This window comes from Macaca nemestrina, chromosome 10 (assembly GCF_043159975.1).
Source record: "Macaca nemestrina isolate mMacNem1 chromosome 10, mMacNem.hap1, whole genome shotgun sequence".
NCBI lineage: Eukaryota > Metazoa > Chordata > Mammalia > Primates > Cercopithecidae > Macaca > Macaca nemestrina.
The window spans coordinates 57777564-57798407 of record NC_092134.1 but is presented as its reverse complement, the minus strand read 5'-3'; the positions used below and the strand labels follow the sequence as shown (position 1 = coordinate 57798407).

At 38.0% G+C, this 20844-nt stretch overlaps 1 protein-coding gene and 1 long non-coding RNA gene across 21 annotated transcripts in view; one reads left to right on the top strand and one right to left on the bottom strand.

Annotated features, from left to right (window-relative positions):
* Positions 1–20844, bottom strand: part of LOC105473335 (KRR1 small subunit processome component homolog) — a 443099-nt gene that overhangs the window by 69438 nt on the left and 352817 nt on the right. For 16 of the 19 annotated variants that reach the window (XM_071071409.1, XM_071071427.1, XM_071071414.1 and 13 more), the window contains 2 exons: positions 15213–15342; positions 2733–2986 (listed from right to left, as the gene is read on the bottom strand). In XM_071071409.1, coding sequence (XP_070927510.1) covers positions 2733–2883 — 151 coding nt within the window. In that variant the 5' untranslated portion in view covers positions 2884–2986; positions 15213–15342. Of the gene's footprint in view, positions 1–2732; positions 2987–15212; positions 15343–18876; positions 18986–20844 lie in introns of those variants that run through there. The other 3 variants (XM_071071425.1, XM_071071415.1, XM_071071426.1) reach the window with 3 other exon arrangements.
* Positions 5479–20844, top strand: part of LOC105473336 (uncharacterized) — a 126290-nt gene continuing 110924 nt past the window's right edge. Inside the window, exons 1-3 of one of the 2 annotated variants that reach the window (XR_011609027.1) lie at positions 5479–5719; positions 6015–6056; positions 9875–10034. This is a non-coding gene — a long non-coding RNA (uncharacterized lncRNA). The remainder of the gene's footprint in view (positions 5720–6014; positions 6057–9874; positions 10035–20844) is intronic. The other variant, XR_011609028.1, reaches the window with a different exon arrangement.

The window sequence follows — 20844 nt, the reverse complement described above, 5'->3', positions numbered from 1 at the left end:
GAACTTGATTGTGGTGATAGTTATACAACATTGTGAATGTACTTAAGTGCCATTGAGTTGTCCACATTAAAATGGTTAAAAAGGTGAATTGTAGGTAATGTGTATTGTAACACAAATTATTTTTTAAAGCAGTATATTAAAAGACCCTTCTCTTGGTAGGAGAGAGCATGGCTTATTCTAGAAACTGAAAGATACAGTGTGGATGGATGGCAGAGACAATGGGGAGAGAGACAGTAGGCTGGGACAAGAGCACGCAGAGGCATGGAGGCCTTGCTAGGATTCAGTGTTTATCTTAAGAGGAATGGAAGCCACTGAAAGTTAAATGTGTATCTGTGCATATGTGTCTGTGTGTGTGCATGCGTGTGTATATGTGTATGTGTATAGAGGGGGAGCATTACCATCCACACACACACACACATTTGAAAAAGATAACTATATATTCTGTGCATGTGTGTGCATCTCTGTGTGTGTATAGAGGAGCATTACCATAAACACACACACGTACACACACACACATATTTGAAAAGTATAACCATATAGTCAAGAAAAAGTGTGTTTTTATAACTTGAAAGGAGAGTGTGGTGGAAGATAAGATGGGAAGAGGGAAATGTGCACAAGGCAAAGGATACCTCCTTCCTAGTTTTTGTAGGGCTAATTCTGTCTAGGTCCTCCCAGGTAGACTTGTATAGAAGTCTTGAGATTAGCAAAACACAAGAAGATGTTTCAGTGTGAGGTAAATCAGAAACTGATGCTTGAGTGTGTAGTAAGTTATTTTAATATGGGAAAGCCAAAGAATGCATTAGATATTTAATGGGATGTTAAGATGGGGGGCGCAGGTTGGTGCTCAATATAGGGTTTAAACTCGAGGGTAAGATAGTGAAGAGCAGTCCTCAGGTGCAGTTGGAACCGTCAGCGATGGCGATAACATGATTTTGGTTTTCTTTGGTTAGAGAATTCTTCTGAGAATGGACCAGAACTTCTGGACTCCTGGTAATTTGTGGGATCCTACAGACTTGCCACAGGGAGCTAGTTGCATTGCATCTCTCAGTATCAACAGTGTGTGCCACATTGGGTTAGAAATGAGGTTATGCCTCAGTTTAGAGGAGGTACTTTAGGAATAAATACACGAATTGATGTTAGAAATTAGAGAGCATCATAAATTTGTTTATTCATTTGTTCCATCCTTTCTCATGCAGCAAGTGTTTATTGAGTATTGTCTGTTTTAGGGCACTATGCTATGCCTAAGTCCAGAAGACCAATAATTAAAACGAGGTCATTTTCCACAAAAATTAAGATATTTAAAATGCAATTTTACAGATAAGATACATGAATGAAACGTTCTGTTTAGATTATAAGGCCAGAACCTAAGAAGTCTTGTTTACTTTCTAACTAAATATCTATAGGAATTATTTTTTTAATGGACATAATTTTTGAATGAATATAGTTTTAAAAATCTAAAATCACTCTTTGCCCTGATACCATATTTCCATCAACTGCTATTTTTTGCTTCCATGATATAATACCAGAAAGTATCTCAGGTACATATTGGACAAGGAGTAAAAAGAAAAAGACTTTTCTTTTTATCGATGCTTATGTAAACTTGTATAATCACATTCATTACAAGATGTAAGATTTTGAGAACTATCTGACAATGGGAAGATGTTTATTGAAACCCTTTGAAGCAATTTTTTTGTGAAAACAGTTTTCAGAAAAGAGAGTTGTCTAAGTTCCCAAAGCAATAAAGTAGCACTACATAAAACTCCCAATATCTCAGCTGTTATTATCTAGTACTAGATAGCATTTAGTAATAGAAAGGCTTTTCGTTGTGTCAGTAAGCAGATGGGCAGGGGCTACCTACTTTCTATGAAGTTGAAGATTGCTCAAAAGATCAAGAGCCAATCTAACTGAAAGGTTTTCTATTAACTCAAAAGATTCTTAAGGGCAAAACTGAAAAGCTAGAGTAAGAATAAAGGAGGATCCAGTACTCAATAAGTTTAAAAATTCAAAATAAATGGCAATAACTTTAACACAATTCCATGGCTTAAAATTACCTGATACATTTGATTTCAAAGAAAAAACACTCATTTATTTTATTTAATTATGACTAAAGTCAGTGACATATACATTTTTAATAATATGTGCATTTGCTTGAAAAATTAGGAAATAAAACTTACATTTAAAAAATGCATTGTAGAGAATGTGACTCCTTAGTACTGACAGACTGACTCCTTAGTACTGAGAAGACTGACAGGCTCTCAAGTAAAGAGAAAATTAGAAAGGTAACTAAAATACAAATTTTTCCAGCTATTAAAACTCGTTGACACAGATAAGCCTAAATTCAGAAGGCAGCGTTTTCTTAATTGAGTCATTGATACCATTCCTATTATCATGAACACTAGAAGAGAGATTTTTAATAACCCCAAGGCTCATAAACCCCTAGGCTATCTATCAGTGGGGTTTAGAGCATCTGTGAACCCCCCATCCCTCACCAAATCTTATGATAAATAGTGTGTGATAGATGTCTATTGTATCAACTTGGCTTAGAACTATGTCTTCCGTATGTCTTTTCTGCAGATTTCTTGGACAGTGTGGTCCTCAAGAGACATTTTGCATAAGATGTAGAAAGTGGAAGTAAAGCAGTAGCCATCTAGTTTTTTTATGCTTGGAAGACAGATGCAGGGCTCCAGGCACTGTTGGACCTCATGCATGTTGTCACTTATCTGCAAGCTCACCTTGTTGGTGAGGGGCAGCAGCTGGGCTCCTGCCAGATCCTCCTGCTGGATCAACTTCCCTGAATCCTCGACCAGATGCATATTTAGCTCCATGACGGAAGGCACCAGTTTCTCCTTCATTCAACTTGTCTTTGCTTCTTCTGCTTCCCATCCATCTTCTTTGCCCAACTGTCTGTGGACTTCAGGTGCCAGCACCAGGCCAGAAACTACAGCTTTATATCCAAACTCAGACCTCCTCACCAGTTTTCACAGCACTGTAAGGACAAATCACTACAATTAAGAAATATATATTTCTTAACTGTAAATTAATAAATTGAAAATTGAAAAATATATTTCTTAATTATATAAATATATATAGGTAAATATATATTTATATGTAATATATACATATTATATAATATGTATATATATACGTATATATGTGAATACGTATATACATATTATATAATATGTATATATTACATATAAATATATATTTACATACATTATATATAAATATATGCATATTATATGTGATATATACACATATTTATATATTAAATATACTAAAAATATACTATAAATATATATTTTAATAACTGTATAAACAAATAAGTATATATGGTTTTGCTTAAACCCTGATACATTGTATGTTAAAGTATAAAGTTATAAGTGTATGACCAGGTGCTGTGGCTCATACCTGTAATCCTTGCACTTTGGCAGGCTGAGGCGGGTGGATTACTTGAGATCAGGAATTCAAGACCAGCCTGCCCAACATGGTAAAACCCTGTCTCTACTAAAAATACAAAAATTAACTGGGCATGGTGGTGTGCTCCTGTAATTGCAGTTACCCGGGAGACTGAGGCAGGAGAATAGCTTGAACCCAGGAGGTGGAGGTTGTAGTGAGCTGAGATCACGCCACTGCACTCCAGCTTGGGCAACATAGCGACACTCCCTCTCAAACAACAATAAAGGTGGGCAGATCGTGAGGCCAGAAGATCAAGACCATCCTGGCCAACACAGTGAAACCCCGTCTCTACTAAAAATACCAAAATTAGTTGGGCATGGTGGCATGCACCTGTAACCCCAGTTACTTGGGAGACTGAGGCAAGAGAATCACTTGAACAGGGGAGCCGGAGATTGCAGTGAGCCAAGATTGCGCCACTGCACTCCAGCTTGGCGACAGAATGAGACTCCATCTCAAAAAAAAAAAAAAAAAAAGTTACAACTGTAACTCTCATAGAAATTCATAGTAAGCATAGTATGGCAAGGATTTACTTAAGTTATTAATGAGGATCCAGCGGGATGTCAAAAATAGTTCAAAGAAGGATAAAAGAGACTAATGAAAGTGTAAGAAAGAATGCGGGAATATGATTGCTAAATTAGATTCAAAACTGGCTAATGTACTACATGACAATCAAAACATAAATTTTAGTATTATCTCCCTTTTAGAGAGAAATCATTGGCATCTCATTTGGACAAAAATCATTGTCATCTGTTGAAATGTCTACAAGTTAAGTTGGAATTTTATAATTTGAACTCTAATCAATAGTAAACAGTAATCAGGCAAAGCTATATTTCAAGAATCAGATGAACCTTCCTCAGGCTTACTGGACACTGCTCAAGCAAAACTTGGGAATACCACAGTTGTCATTTTGCTTTATTTCCAAATTTTGGAAAATTTTTTTAGTATATTTATATGTATTTTTCTGCAGAGAACAGCCAAAATCTAAAGGGATCTTCAATTTTTAAAGAGAGAGAGTAAAACCAACCAAATTTTAAAAATAAAATAGGACTGATCCCATTTGAATTTTTTAATAATTGCAAAAAGTAAGAAAAACTTGTTAATTCTGAAAGTTCTTGTTTAGCTGAATTTTTTCTTCATTGCTAGTATAAAAATAAAAATGCTCAAATATCTCACGGCTTTAAAATAACAGCCATAAAAATCAGTTCATTTGTTATTGTAAGCTACCATATTATCGTTTTATTTTACTTTAAATGAATAGCCAGCATTTACTGAGGTCTTACTATGTAGCAGGAGATTTGACATACGTTGCCTCACAACAACCCAGTGATGCAGTTACTGTCATTGGCCTTGTGGTCTAGAGGAAGAAGTCAGCTCAGAGAAGTAAGTCAGTTGCCTAAAGCTCCACTATGAATATTTGGACCTAGGTCTTTCTCACTTTAATTTATTATTACTTTTTTTTTAGAGACAGGGTCTTGCTTTGTCACCTGGGCTAGAGTGTAGTGGCATCATCATAGCTCACTGCAGCCTCAAACACCTGAGCTTAAGTGATTCTCCCACCTAAGCTTCCCAAGGCCTGCAGGTGAATGCCACCATGCCACGCTAACGTTTTTTTATTCTTATTATTTGTAGAGACGGGGGAATCCTTATGTTGCCCAGGCTGGCAAATTCCTCGGCTCAAGCGACCCTCCTGCCTCGGCCTCCTAAAATGCTAGATTACAGACATGAGCCATTACATCCAGCTTCTCTTACTTTAGAGACCACAGATTTGCCCCCCACTATCTTCTCTCACCTCTCCTGGAAAGCTCCTTGAAAAATAAACATGTTTATTACATATTCATTGCCTACCTCTTGTGCAATCAATGCATAGTGTATGCAAACTGCTTTGCTAGCTTGGGGCCTGGCACATAATACAAGTTAGTTTCTTCCATCTCTGTCCCCCCTCCCATCCCTTACAGAAGTAACAGGTTGCTAAGGTTCTGTTTTACCTCTTTTTCTTGGCACTATCACAGCTTTAAATATAAAAGATATAAAAAAGACTCCAAAATCTACTTCAAATTCCAAATATCGCCTCCATATATCCACTGGCTTGTTGGGTTTCCCCATAAGGTGTCCCTCTAGCATTTCAAATTGTGTCTCAAATTGGAATATACCTGGCATAGTGATGTCACTATGAATGTAAGCTTTGTTCTAATATGTTTCTCCCCTAATAACAATGGGCATATGTGAGCCCAGGATGTAGGAACATCAGTTTCACTCAGTGGTAAGTAAAGTGTAATATTATTCTTCACCTAAAATATTCACGTGGCTCATTCCCTTCTCTCTTTGAAATTTTTGATAAAATGGTTCCTCCCTAAAGAGACTACTTGGCCATCTCATCGATCACATACCTCTTGGCCCTCCTAGTCCTCCTGTCTTGCTCTATTTTTTTCTAGCACTGATCACCTACTAAGACCCTATATAATTTACTTATTTGTCATGTCTATTGTTATTGTCAATCTCACTTTACAAGAATGTCGGTTCCGCAGGGCAAAGATTTTGTTTGTTTTGTTTACCAGGTTGTCAATGCTGCCTAGAGCAGGACACACAGTTGGTACTCTGTAAGTATTTGTTCAGTGAATGAATCAATCAATGATAGCAAAACAAGCACAGCTATGTTATAGTATGCACAGAAAACATGTATGAATTGAAAATATCAATGGAAATAGTTAAATTTTTTCTATAACTTGATACATATTTTTCACTTTAAAAATTTAAAGAAAACTTCTAACACTACAAAAATGAAAATCACTATCATTTGTTTTAAATAGAAGCCAACCTTACTAAAAATTATGTAATTACTGACACAAATATTACATATGTACTCTTTAAAATAGCCATTTCACTGGGATCACACACCTCATACTTTGGGAAATATTAGTCTAAGAAATTTAAGGAGATTCTATATTAGAGATTACTAACTCCTAAACCTGGAAAGGGTTATAGAAACGATCTCATTTTAGAAATAAAGAAATGGAAGGTGAGAGGGTTTAAGTGTCTTGTTCCAAGTTAGACAGTGATGTTTAGGGGTCTGTACCACCTAATTATTCTGCTCTTCCATGACACATGTTTGCTTGTCTCTAGCAGTGTTGTGCCATTCACAATTAAGCAAATCCTCTCTGGCATTTACCTGCTTCTGAGCCTTTCTTTAACTTGAACATTTTCTTTTGCTTTCTGACTCCTTTACCCTTGCAGACCAGTTCATCCTACACTTTGTGTTTCTTTTGTAGCATTTATTCACGCTCTTTTGTATTACATTGTTTTTTTTTTTTGTACTTGTGTTATATTTCCTACTTTTCTTAAGCCTCAGTACAGTGATAGTTTTATTTTTAAACTGTCCCTCTGTGATACCTAACATTATACCTAATAGTGAGTTTGTGTTTAGTAAGATTTTTACAAGAACTGAATTGAATCTCACTACTATTTGGGAACAAAGCACTAGAAAATGAGATGTTGGTGGTCTTTATATACTATGGGGCCCATCTGTTTGCTATTACCTGTTTCCCACCTGCTGTCATTACTAGCATAAAACTCCATCTGCTACTTCCTCTTCTCTTCCAAGCCTGACTTGGCAGTAAATCTGTCAGACTCTCCATTAGAGTTGACTAGTCAGCATTACTTTTCCTTAATGATTTTTAATAATTACTACATCTTATTTTATTTTATTTGGTTCTCAAGAGTATCCTTAAGATGTGAGTCAGGTAACTAGTACTAAAATCAGGACAAATCTGTCAAAACTGTTCTTAAAAAGCATTAATCAAGCGTTTGGGTTTGAAATTGAAGTAGAGGTTACAGATGGGAGAGTGTGACCTTGGGAAATCACTCAAGGCTTCTGGTTCTCAGCATTCTCTCCTTTATGATGAGAGAATTAAGTGCGGTGTCTCTGAGATCCCTTCCAAATGTAACATTCCTGATAGCAAAGATTCATCCCTGAGAACATCCTCGATGGCATCCCCTTCACAAGTCTTTCCTGACCCCTATCCTGATCCAAATGAATCCCATCTTTCAACTTCTAAATGCTTAATTCTCACCTATGTTCCCGTCTCACTTTATCTTGTACTGCCATCAAGCTAGCTGTGCCTTACTCCATCACGCTGCCTTCTCCCTCAAGTCGTGGGTTGCCGAAAGCAGTAATAATCTTTGTAACTCCCTCAAAGGTCTAGTAGAGTGTGTTACAGCTAGCACAGGCAGTACACACTGGATAAATTAATCAATGACTGAAAAAGTGTAATATCATAATAATTCTGTCCTGGAAGAAATAAAAACCAAAAATGCTACTGAACAAATCAGATAATTATAGAAATTTGAACTGGGCGTGGTGGCTCACACCTGTAATCTCAACACTTTGGGAGGCTGAGGCGGGCAGATCACTTGAGGTTTGGAATTTGAGACCAGCCTGGCCAATATGGGAAAATCCTGTGTCTACTAAAAATACAAAAATTAGCCAGGCCTGGTGGCCCATGCCTATAATCCCAGCTATTTGGGTTGCTGAGGCATGAGGATCACTTGAACCTATGAGGCGGAGGTTGCAGTAAGCTGAGATGGCACCACTGTACTCCAGCCTGCGCAACAGAGTGAGACTTTATCTGGAAAAAAAAAAGAAAAAGAAAAAGAAAAAGAAAAAAGGAGAAATTTGAGCCATAGCCACCATTATGAATTTTAGTCACCACGGAAAGTGACTGCAGAAAATAAATGTAATATGCAATTTAAACATAATAGCAACATATGGTGTGTTTAATATGTAAATACAGAAGCCTATATAGAAGAAGAGGCCATGTTACAGAGTGATCAGGAGTGTAGACTATAGAGGTTCTACTTGATGCCTGGCTTTCATCATGACTCTGATACTTTGTATGAGCTAGGGGAAGTTATGTGACTTTCTATCTCAAATTTATCATCTGTAACATGGAAGTATCTAGTTCTTAGAGTTACTATGTGAAAAAAATGAATGTCTGGCACATATTGAGTATCTGGCACATATTAAGTGCTTAATAGATGTTTGCCATTATTTTATAATTGGTACTAAAGTATTTTAATATGCCTGTTCTTTAGCACATAAAATTGTAGTAATAACAGAAGTTTCCTCCTAGAACCACTGTGAGATTTTTCAGCGCTTATGGCTATTGAATATATTCTTGTTATATTATTGGATTCATACAAAAATATCTTAAAAATAGCTAAAAAGCGCTGAGGCATTTTAAAGATGACCTGGATTCTCATTCATCTCAAGCCACTTAATTTTCCCAGGTTGAGAATCATGCAGTATTGGCTTTTTCAAAAACTGGCAAAATATATATTTATTTTCTAGCTAATGGATGTACATCAGGCAGAAAGTTAATGAGCGTTGTCTTAGTCTGTTTGGGCTGCTATAACAAAAAATGTCATAGACCAGGTGGCTTAAACAACAGACACTTATTTTTCACAGTTCAGGAGGCTGGAAAGTTCAAGATCAAGGCACGGGCAGACTGGGTGTCTGGTGAGGGCCTGCTTCCTGGTTTGTAGACACAGCTGTCTTCTTGCTGTGTCCTCACATGGTGGAAGGGGTGAAGAAACTCTTTGAAGTCTCTTTTATAATGACACTGATCCCATTCAATGAGGCTCCCCACCATGAACTCCCAAAAGCCTCGCCCACAAATGCCATTATACTGGGGATTAAGTTGCAACATATAAATTTGGGGGAAACACAAGCATTCAGTTTATAGCAAGTATGAATACTTTCTGAAAGTTTCTGAAAGAAAATTCTACTATATTCTTACTTCAGCAACATTTTCACTTTTGAGCCAACCAAATCATTTTCCAAACTCTGTCATTTAATGTTAATTCTGTGAGGTTGAAGTTAGTGATTAGGGCATGAGCTTTGTGATCAGATAGAACAGAGGTCACATCCTGGCTCCACCACTTTCTAGGCACATGAAATTGAACACGTTACTTCACCTTTCTAACCTCAGCTTTTCCATCTATGATACAAGCATAATAACAGTTCCTTACTCACAGGTTGTCGTAAGGATTAAGAAAGATCACATAGATGGCATGATTGTGTGGCAGAGAATAAACGATCAATACATGGTATAGCTATTATTATTTCTGATGATATACACTTGCCATTATGTCTGCAAAATGGTCAATTTTAAGTCCATTTCGGAATACTGCATTTCACAATGAAGTTCCAGGTTTCCACAATACCAACTGATTGAACAATCAGAGGACTTTTTTTGTGAAAGGCAAAATCTTGCTTGAGCAGTAAGTAGTCTTTTTCACAAGGTTTTACATATGCCGGAATAGTGATATTACCACAATGAGTCTCAATATCATCTCTCTTGTTGATGAAAGACTGACAGTTCACATAATTGTTGCCTTAAATACAGACTTATACTTTCAGGGTAACAGGGAAAAGAACGTGCTATTCTGGCAAGGATATGAGGGTGTTCTTGAAGCAAGTGTATCTTCAACATGTTGTCCAGCTGAAGGAATATAAACTTTGACAGCATCTCCACCTGACAGCGTCTAGAATTGAAGGGGCTGCTTCAGGGTTGGTACAGGTAATTACATCACCCTCTTCTGCACCCCAGCCCCTTGCCTCTTTTTTGGCTTCTCACTCCACTGACCACTGCAGGATCAAACCTGGGAAAGCACATGAAAAATTCACCAGTGCAGAACAATCCAATCATACAACAAGGTGACATTTTAGGTAACTTAAACTACAAGAATTGCCTCCCAAGAAACAGGAAATTATATCTGAAGTAGTTTAAGGAAAAAAAATAGTTTCAGGTTGGAGTGCAGTGGTGTAATTTCAGCTCACTGTAACCTCCACCTCCTGGATTCAAGCGATTCTCTTGCCTCAGCCTCCCCAGTAGCTGGGATTACAGGAAAAAATAGTTTTATAAGATTTTTTTGGAGGTAGCTTGATGTTTTAATATAATGAAGTGCCACAGTAAAAAAAAAAATTGCAGATTTAGTAATGAGCATAGAAACAGCTTCTTGAGTGATGCTCTAATTCACGACATGCCACTGACAACTCACTGAGCTGTGTATGCGTATCTTTTCATTTCTGCACGGAAGTTATGCTCAGGAGCTCAACAGCTGTTTTAAAATGCCAGGCTTCCAGGTGCTGTTCTCCTAAGACATGGCAGACCTATAATTTCTTCATATATTTACATAAATGGCTCCTGTGAATGGGGGAAGTCTTTATGAGGTTAACGTTATCATAAACTTCTATTATGAAACAACTCATTACCCATTATCAGCCCCTGTCACCCGGTCTGTGTATAGAGAAGGAGAGGAGAGAGAAAAGTCATTAAAGAAAAATGAAATTGCTGAAAAAAATGGAGCAGGAGACATTTGCCTAACTCTATAAATCAAAGGTAGTGGAGTATAACTTTATCTCATTCATATTAGGTCATTAAGCCAGAAAAAGCTGAGGAGCACTAAGAACCTTGGTACTTAAAATGCTATAACCATTTAGTGCTCTCTCTCTCTCTCTCTGTCTCTCTCTCAGGGAGCAGGCTTTGTGATTTCTCTCCCTCCCTCCCTCCGTCTTTCTCTGGCTTCCTCTGTTCCTCGTGTGAAAAACTCTATTATTCAAAGGACAAAAGGAAACCTATTTGAGGAAAAAAAATTATTTCTCTTTCTAACCCATTATTCTTTTACAGTTATGAAAGCTATCATATGATCGTTGTATTACATAGTAACATTGAGTAGTATAAGGACTCTAACAGAGCCTGGGCAACATGGCAAAACTCTGTCTCTACCAAAAACACAAAAATTAGCTGGGTATGGTAGCACGTGCCTGTAGTCCCCGCTACCTGAGAGACTGAGGTGGCAGGACTGCTTGAGCCTGGGAAGTAGAGGCTGCAGTGAGCTGTGATTGTGCCACTGCACCCCAGCCTGGGCAACAGAGTGAGGTCCTGTCTCAAACAAAACAAAACACAACAAAACCAACACTCTAATAGATATCTCGTCAAGCAGTTTCTTTGATTATAAGTATCTTCTAGACTGGATAATTAGATTTTCTTTATTGAAAAGCTATTTCTATCCATCACTGTACATCAAGCTGTATAAAAATGAATTGATTTGAAACTGTGTTTGTAAACTGAGTTTATTTGAGGATTCTGAGAAATTAGATTTGGGAGGACAGCTTGCAGAACTCTTTCATCAAAGGACAAGGAATCTTGGAGGAAAAGCACATTGTAAGAGGAGAGGCTGGGTCCATAAAGTGACCTCTAGGAAAATGGGCTACAGCACCAGTGTGGAAATGATTTTCAGACAAGATGGTACTTGATTCTCAGGTTTTCATTTTCCCAGCACCCATGGACTCACTTCCTGAGAGCAGCCTCCTCGAGTCCACAATTTAATCAGTGCTTTCTCTATTATTCTTCCATATAGCATCCGCAGTCTTCCTTCCTAGTAAAATACACATTTGTTGATGTGTTTACCAGCTAATGGTTGTTTCTTCTACTTGACTATAGGCTCTGTTAAGTTCAGTCTAAAGCTGCCTCCTTACATATTTTAAGTTCAACCTAAGGGTTTCTTTGTACATCATGAACTATAATAAGTGGAAGTATAAACAGACTGTAGCCCGCACTTGTGCCAATCACTGAGTTTTAGCCAATCAAATGTAGCCAACTGTTCAAACCATGTTCAAATGAGGCAAACGCCGAGCTGCAACCAATCCAGCTGTTTCTGTACCTCACTTCTGTTCTCTATATGCCACTTTCCATTTTTTGTCCATAAATCTTCCACACATGGCTGCGCTGGAGTCCCTGAGCCTACTCTGGCTGGGAAGGCCACCCAATTCACGAATTGTTCATTGCTCAATTAAACCCCTTTCAATTTAATTCAGCTGAAGTTTTTCTTTTATCAGTTCCAAGAGGCCAGGCACCATGTCTGTCTTGCTGTCTACTTTTTTCCTAATACCTCGTTCATATATTTGTTGAATGAATGAGCAGATGAATGCACAAGTACTAGGGAAAGGGAAGCTTCAATAGGAAGAATAAAGGATAAAAAAATCAGGTACCTTAAGAGTGAAAAAACAACTCCTCTGTTAGTTTCAAAGACATTAATAAGAGGAGGACATGGCATTTAGTGCAGATATATATACACTAGTCCCCACTGATTCAAGTTTAGCTTTTGGTGCTTTCTATTATTCATGGTCAAAAACAGTCTAAAAATGTTAAATGGAAAACTTCCAAAAATAAGCAACTCATAAATTTTAAACTGTGTGCTGTTCTCCATCCTGCTTGGGATGTGAATCATCTCTTTTTCCAGTGTTTTCATGCTATACATGCCACCAGCCCATTAGTCACTTAGTAACCATCTCAGTTATTATATCAACCATTGCATTATCGCAGTGCTCATGTTCAAGCAACCCTTATTTTACTTAATAATGGGCCCCAAAGTGCAAGAGTTGTGATGCTAGCAATTCAGATAGGCCAACGAGAAGCTGTAAAGTGCTTCCTTTAAGTGGAAAGGTGAAAGTTCTCGACTTAATGAGGAAAGAAACAAAATCAAATGCAGAGGTTGCTAAGATCTATAGTAAGAACAAATCTTCTATACAGGATATTGTAAAGAAGGAAAAAGAAATTTGTACTAGTTTTGCTGATGTACCTCAAACCACAAAAATTTATCACAGTGTATGATAAGGGCTTAGTTAAGATGAAAAAGGCATTAAATTTGTAGGTGGAAGCCATGAACAGAAATGTATTCCAGTGGATGGCAATTGGGTTCTGTCCTATCCAAGATTTCAGGCATCCACTGGGGGGGTCTTGGAATGTATCCTCTGCAGATAAGGGGTGGCCACTATATCTTGGGCACTAAGCATCAGGAACATTTTTCCAGACATCAGATGCCACCACCAGCAGCAAAGATCCTGTTGCTGGAAAAGGGGAGGAGAGGAAGACATAGCCACACTTGGGCTGTTAATAGGAATAGGATACAACAATGAAGGAGACAAAGGAAAACAGCAGAGAAGATTGTTTTTAGAGTTCATATGAGATGCCCCAAGAAACTCTCAGAACCATCTGGAAAATTTTTGAGAAAAGCTCAAATTTAACACTTATAAATTTATTTTGAGATTTTACAATCAGCCTGAAAAACGTTAACTGACATATTGCTAAGAGAGAAAAGCAGCTTATAGATGAGCACATATACATTAATGCTTCCAAGTGTATGTTCATGTTGGAAAAGACGTAAGTTTTTTTTTTTTTCTTGTTTCCTTGAAAGAAAGACTTCAGGACAGAAATTCCTTACAAATACTCATAGTATTAAATAGTTATTTTTGAGAAGTGAGATTATAAGTGATTTTAAGATACATGTATATCTTTATCTGTATTTTTTTTATTTTCCCTTCATTGCACAAGGAGTCCTTATAAACATTTCAAGAGTTTTAAAGATGTGCTTTCTTTTGAAAACAGGTAAGAAGGGAAAAACAAATCATGCTTACTTCAGTTGATTTACTTGAGGAATGGAGAAGAAAAAGTAAAAGAGCCCAGAGTCACTTACAAAAGCAGGGACATGATGGCCAAGCAAGACAACACCACAGCATAGTTCCTGCTTCCTGCATTCTTTCCTGCATGTGAGCAGTTCCACTCTCAGCTCAGCTATGAGACGTGAGGCCAGTCTAGATTTGGGTTTTTTGGCTCTTGGTGTGGTCTCTGCTCCATTTCACAGAGAGAATAAATAGGAATATCAGCAATTCACTGAGGAGCCATTGCCCCCATTTTTGTGTTTTCTCTTTCCCTATAAGACCTTTCTTCCATTGACACCATTGAGGGCAATTTTGAGAGATATTGGGATCCCTGGCATAGAACCTTTGGCAGTGTGCCCTGATAGACTCTCTTTGGTCAGAATTTTGTTGCAAGTTTCATAGAATAGTCTAATTTATATGCACTAAAACACCTAAAAACATTCAAGAGAAAAGAATAATAATAATTTAAAAACCACACCGAAACACCTGAAATATTGTTGCATGTTGCCTTTCACCCTCATCCTGATACTATTTTGTCAGATTTATCTGCCTTAGTTGCTGCCTTCCTCTCTCATGTCTCCTATTTAGGCAGAAAATAAAGGGTTTCTGGGGAAATAAAAGTAAATACGGTAAATGGAAAATGGAATTGGATAATGAATGATAATATGTAGCCTTCTAACTAGGTCAGGTGGGAATGGTTCCTTTAAAACATCATCTTCCATGTGGGACCTGCAGGCACCTCTTTGCCTTTGTTTACAGCAGCCCTTCTGCCTGTAATGTGCTCCTGTGGTTGGCCTGGTTGCTCTTTCTCATCTATCCAAAGAGGAGCAGACATCTGCCAGCTTTCGATTATGCCCTGAGGAATCTGTTGCAACAAAGGAGTAACAATTTGAAGGACTGAAAAGTAAAGACAATGACCTAACAGTTCTCAGGACAGGAAAAGCTGAAGATTAATGGCTTTCTCCTATTACCCCTTCTAATTTTGGCTTTCTATTCAGTTATCTTAGTCTTAGTGTCATAATTAAACAACAACAGCCACCATAGCAAACAAGGATTGCCAACTCCCCAAAACAAAGAGTAAACCTTTCTTGAGTACCCATTCTTTACTATGCTTGGTTCTGGACTACAGATGAATGATTTCAGATCTTTGATGGCAAGGCTTTGGGCCTTTTAAAATACAAACTGATGAGTCACAGAAATAAATGAAGTTGGCTTTACTGAAAGTAGTTTTTACATCAGATGCTCTGTTTCTCACCATGCCCTGTGGCCTTCTTCTGAATATTTCCTCTGCCTACAAAGTGGCTTAACATCCATACGCATGACAGTGTGTCCTCTGTTGATAAGTTATGTAGTAATGTTTGCCCCCCGCTGTAATAGTTGAAGACCTAAAAAGCAAACAACAAAAACTATCAGTTACTGTGGAGAAGAAGATGGGGAAAATTAAAAATGTACTCAGAGAATGGTGAGGCATATATAGACCACATCTGTAATAGTCCATTTTCAAGCTGCTGATAAAGATACACCTGAGAATGGGTAATTTATAACGAAAAAGAGGTTTCATTGACTCCCAGTTCCACATGGCTCGGGAGGCCTCACAATCATGGTGGAAGACAAAGGAAGAGCAACAGGACATCTTACATGGTGGCCGGCAAAGAGAGACAATGAAAGTCAAGCAAAAAGGGAAACCCCTTGTAAAATCATCAGATCTTGTAAGACTTATTCATTACCACGAGAACAGTATGGAGGAAACCACCACCATGATTCAATTATGTCTCACCGGGTCCCTCCCACAACACGTGGGAAATATGGGAGCTACAATTCAAGATGAGATTTGGGTGGGGACACAGTCAAGCCATATCGACACACACAGAGGGATTCTGGGGTAACTTTAAGTAGACTGCATAAATCCTTCCTCTCCCTAGCCCACTCAAAATAATCCCAGGCAGAAATAAGCATTCCAATTTTGTTAATCCTATAGTACTTCGGTCTTGTGCCAGAAACATGACTGTAAACAATAATACTCAGTGTTAGAGTTAGATGTGCTCTTGCTAATGACTTCAGGTTCAGCGCAAGCTCCTCCACTAGGAAATTTCTCATTCATCTTGCTGTTCACAACTCCTTGCCTAGTTTCTGGTACTTAAAAAGCTTTAATAAACAATCATGAACGATAGTGAGCAAAAAAAAAAAAAAAAAAAAAAAAGTAACTTTCACTGTCACATTGTTAACTAATGTTAGAATTAAGACTAGAACTATATCTCTGATCTCCTTCCACACATAATCTCACAGATAGGTGTCATCTCCTGAAAGGGCAACTTTCATCATGTCATTTTCCACTTTAATGTCAAACAAACAAAACCTAAATGGCTCCCAATCACCCAGAGAACTCTAGACTCCTATCAAATCTGCTCAACCCCAGTCTCCTCCTGCTTCCTCCCATTTCATTAACCAAAAATTCAGGAGTCTTTCTTAATTCCTCTCTTTCCCTTCTAACCTTCACGAACAAGTCCTATCAGATCTGCCTTCAAAATATATCCAAAATCTGTTTCTTTGCTCCACTTCCTATCTTCCTTGTCCAAGATACCAGCACCTCTCATTTAGCGATGAAAATATCCTTTTTGTTAATTACCAAAAACTAGTCTTCCTGCTTCTAGCCTTGCCCATCTCAAATCTATTTTTCACATACAGCAGTAGAATGAACTTTAAAACAAAATCTGTCGATCGTATCCTATCACATCCCTGATTAAAACCTTCCATTGCATTTAGGGAAACACACAAACTCATTACCATGGCCTAAGAGACCTTCCGTAAACTGATCTGCTGTCTACCTCACTTGACCTCATCATTCCAACTGTCCTTCCCCCTTGATCATTATTCTCCAGTCATACAACCACTTCCCACTTTACAGCCTGTTTCCTCTCCCTGGAACTCCTTATGGATGCTTGCTTCTTGTCATCAGAGTCTCAGCCTAAATGTCACTCAGAGAGGTCTTCCCTGACCACATATGAGCCCCATGAATCCTGTGATCTCAATCACTGTCCACTGTTTTATCTTCATAGCTCTTACCACCACCTGATATTTTCTTGTTGATTTTTTCTCTCCACCCCTTTGTCTTGTTTAATGCTGAGTTTTCATTGCTCCAAACAGCTCCTGACACATAATGAATCCTTAATAAGTATTCATTGAATGAAAAAATGAATGAGGTCCAAATAACTTGACTGGCCAATCAGAGCCTTCTGTTAAGATACCAAACTATTTTTCTGGCTACTACTCCCCTTTCACAACCATGTGTTTCCAGCCAAATTTCACAGTTTGTTTCCTCTACACTCAGTATTTCTGAGAACAGCTCAATGATTGAAGGGTAGGCAGAATGAATTCACGGCAAACCCAGCTAAAATGTGAAGTAGATCACATTGGCCTTTAAGTTCTCTATTTAAATCTCTCTTCACTCTCCATGCCCACCATGAGATGTCACCTTTTTGGGGGACTTTGTAAATTTATTTATTCCCTAGATGCTCACGACTATAAACAACACAGATAGCCAGGTCGTTGAAACACAATTTTATTTACATTTCACTTCGGTTGGGCAAGTGCCTTATAATGATCTGGAGATTTGGTATTTCTACCCAGGAAAAAAAAGTTAATAAAATTTCACTTTTCTAATTAAAGCAAATTATGTTATTTTCACTATCTGACATGCCTTAGGGACAGACATTTTTAAAGGAGAAGGCTGTCTTACTTACTCTCTATGCCAGCGCCACGTTTCTAGACCAATTTGCTGTTTAGATATTACTCTTACTGGCATCTCAATAAGGATGTCTCTGTACAGAGTAGCTAGACAAGACATGGCTCCCCACTCATGTTACTGTGGTTCAGCAGCCAGGTGGGACAGAACTGCACGGTTAAGCTGAATATTTCTCTTTTACCAACACATAATTCAGATCAGTATTATCTTTCCAATATTCATAAAATATAAGACAATTGGGTAACTTTATCAAAAAGACTTAAATACCGGCCGGGCGCTGTGGCTCAAGCCTGTAATCCCAGCACTTTGGGAGGCCGAGACGGGCGGATCATGAGGTCAGGAGATCGAGACCATCCTGGCTAATACGGTGAAACCCCGTCTCTACTAAAAAATACAAAAAACTAGCCAGGTGAAGTGGCGGGTGCCTGTAGTCCCAGCTACACAGGAGGCTGAGGCAGGAGAATGGCGTAAACCCGGGAGGAGGAGCTTGCAGTGAGCTGAGATCCGGCCACTGCACTCCAGCCTGGGTGACAGAGCAAGACTCTGTCTCAAAAAAAAAAAAAAAAAAAAAAAAAAAAAAAGACTTAAATACCTTTAGTGTCAAAATTCTCATTTAATTCATCACCTTTGTTTCTTTGCATAATCTTTCTGACTATATAAATAGGTACCATATTGAGGTGTCATATCTAGAACCTAGAACAGTATCTGGCACATTACAGTGCATAGATGTCTACTTAAGAAAAAGATTTGTTGAATAAATAATTTCCTTTGAAAATATTTTGAGAAAAGAAATTGATACTAAGGTTTTCATTCTAAAAAGCAGATCTACTTAGCAGTTCAATAATCTAAAGCATTTACTTCTGAAAGGCTGAATGTATACATACAGCCTTCAAATAAACAGCATGCTCTGCTATTGAAAATTCATTTGTCATGTTCTGATTTGGGCTAATTCTAAGAAATCTGGTGAATCACTACTCTTAGTAAGACAGAAAATATAGCAGCTCTTCGCACTGTAAAATCTTAGTTCAAATTTAATCAAACAGTGTCTCTATACTTACATATATGAATAAACTTTCAAAAAATCCAAATCCAAATCTGGGTGTTAGATATTTGTTCCCTTGGAAAAGATGTTCCCTATACTTAAGGTAAGAGCACATCTTGATAATTTATCACTTACCATAAGTTTTCTCCCTTTCAGCCCAGATACCACCTCTCCAAATGTGGTAAAATAAATTGCATATTGTTTGAATTTCAGGGCACTCCTGACGTAGAGGGGATTTATTGCATCCCGAGTAGCCCACCTCGCTATGAATGCAGCAGATTTAGTTCCGAGTCAGTAAGAAAGAAAATTTGATAATTTTTAAAAATGTACCTACTTGGAAAAAAAAGAAAAAACATTTTAGGTTGATAAGTGTTATATAATTGATTGCCAACTGTAAAATGTAATGTTGATAATTGTCAAGGTTCCAATATTGTGTACATACCTTTCTATACATTTTTATTTTATGTCCAGAGCCTTCATTGAGACCATCTGGCAACACTCACTTCCTTTGCCTTTTTTCCATCAGTAATAAATTGTGCTGCTTCTCGTTTCCTCAGCCATGTGCCCCTTAATGAAGTAATTGAAGCTCTCAGGGCTTAACATGATGCTGCTTTTAGATTACATTTGTGTTTTCACAGTTGCCTTCAGGGATGCAACCTCAAAGATTAATTCGAAGTGGGAATTCCCAGCCCTACAATGATATCATTGGGTGGGAGGGTAGGCGGATGTTTCCTGGAGCCTCTCAAATCCCCAAGATAGATAAAGGGAGTTAGAAGAGGTTTTGTTTTTGAAACTGTATGTGTGTGAAAAAAACCAGAAGGGAAATGTAGAATTCTATGGAGTTTAGACACCATCCAAAACAGTTATAACCCTGATGGTCTAACTGAATTTAATAAAATAAAGATAGGAGATACAAACTAAAGTTTTCTGAGTCACTGAAGGTAATTTCAAGAAAATAAAATCCCTGAATATGTCTTTCAACACACACACACACCCTTCAGCACAGACTGCCTAAAAGATTTCAGAGGCTAGTGGCACCAGATGGTGGTAAGATGTAAGAGCTTTCCAATAGAGCTATTAGGAAAGCAGTTAAAAGTTGAAGTCAGGTTGGCCTTCTGGTTAACAGATGTACAGTTCAAATGACTGTTGCGCTGTTAAAAATAAGAACAGAAAAGAAAAGGAAGAAAACAATGCGTAGTTACTCAATGGTAAATTCAACAGATTGAGTTCTTGTGAATCCTTTGAAGTCATAAGATAGTCTTGAGATAACACAAAGTGATTTTCAAAATTTAAAAAGAAAGGAGCTGAACTGAGCTTCGGGCAGAGTAGGATTAGTCTCTCACTCCCACTACATCTAAATACCATTAACGATACACTTTTAACAAATTCTCACACATTTTCCAAAATATATATAGGTTTTCTTCATGTTTCTCACGGAACTAATATATCACTCACATTCTAAATTCATACTGATATAGACAGTTGGGTAACAGATCCAGTGAAATGTTTTTGGCACAAAAGGAAATACAGAAAAAGCCAATGGAAATTGCCCTCAAGTTGCTTAAAGATTGGCAGGAAAGATACGATGTGTGAATAAGTACCCGTGTGTAGGTAGAGCTAGCTGCCACACATGCTTGGGTAAGTTGTGCAGTGCACAACCTGTATGGCCATCTGAGACAGTCTCTAAGTAAACCAATAAACAACAGGGGTTCAAAGGAGAAAGAAGTTTCTTATGTCTGAAAGATCAGGAATGGTTTCCTGGAAGAAGTGATATGTAGGTTGTGCGTTGATTGAGAGGATATATACACACAAGGGTTGGAATCATGGTAGAAGGAACTCAACTGGAGGAAACAGGCTGTGTCTGACACCTGGAGTTCAGGATCAGTGAACTGATCTTGGTTCTGTGTGTGTGATGTGGTCAGCATGTGCTGGTCCAGCCTGACCTCTTCATGTGATTCCTTTTTACACCTGCTGACTCCCTTGTATGATCCCTCCTGCTTGCAGCTAACTCACCAGGAGATCTCAGCTTAGGCCTGCCTGCCTATCACCCACCTTGCATTCCAGCCTGGGGTAAGCACCACTCTTGTATATTCCCATGGCACT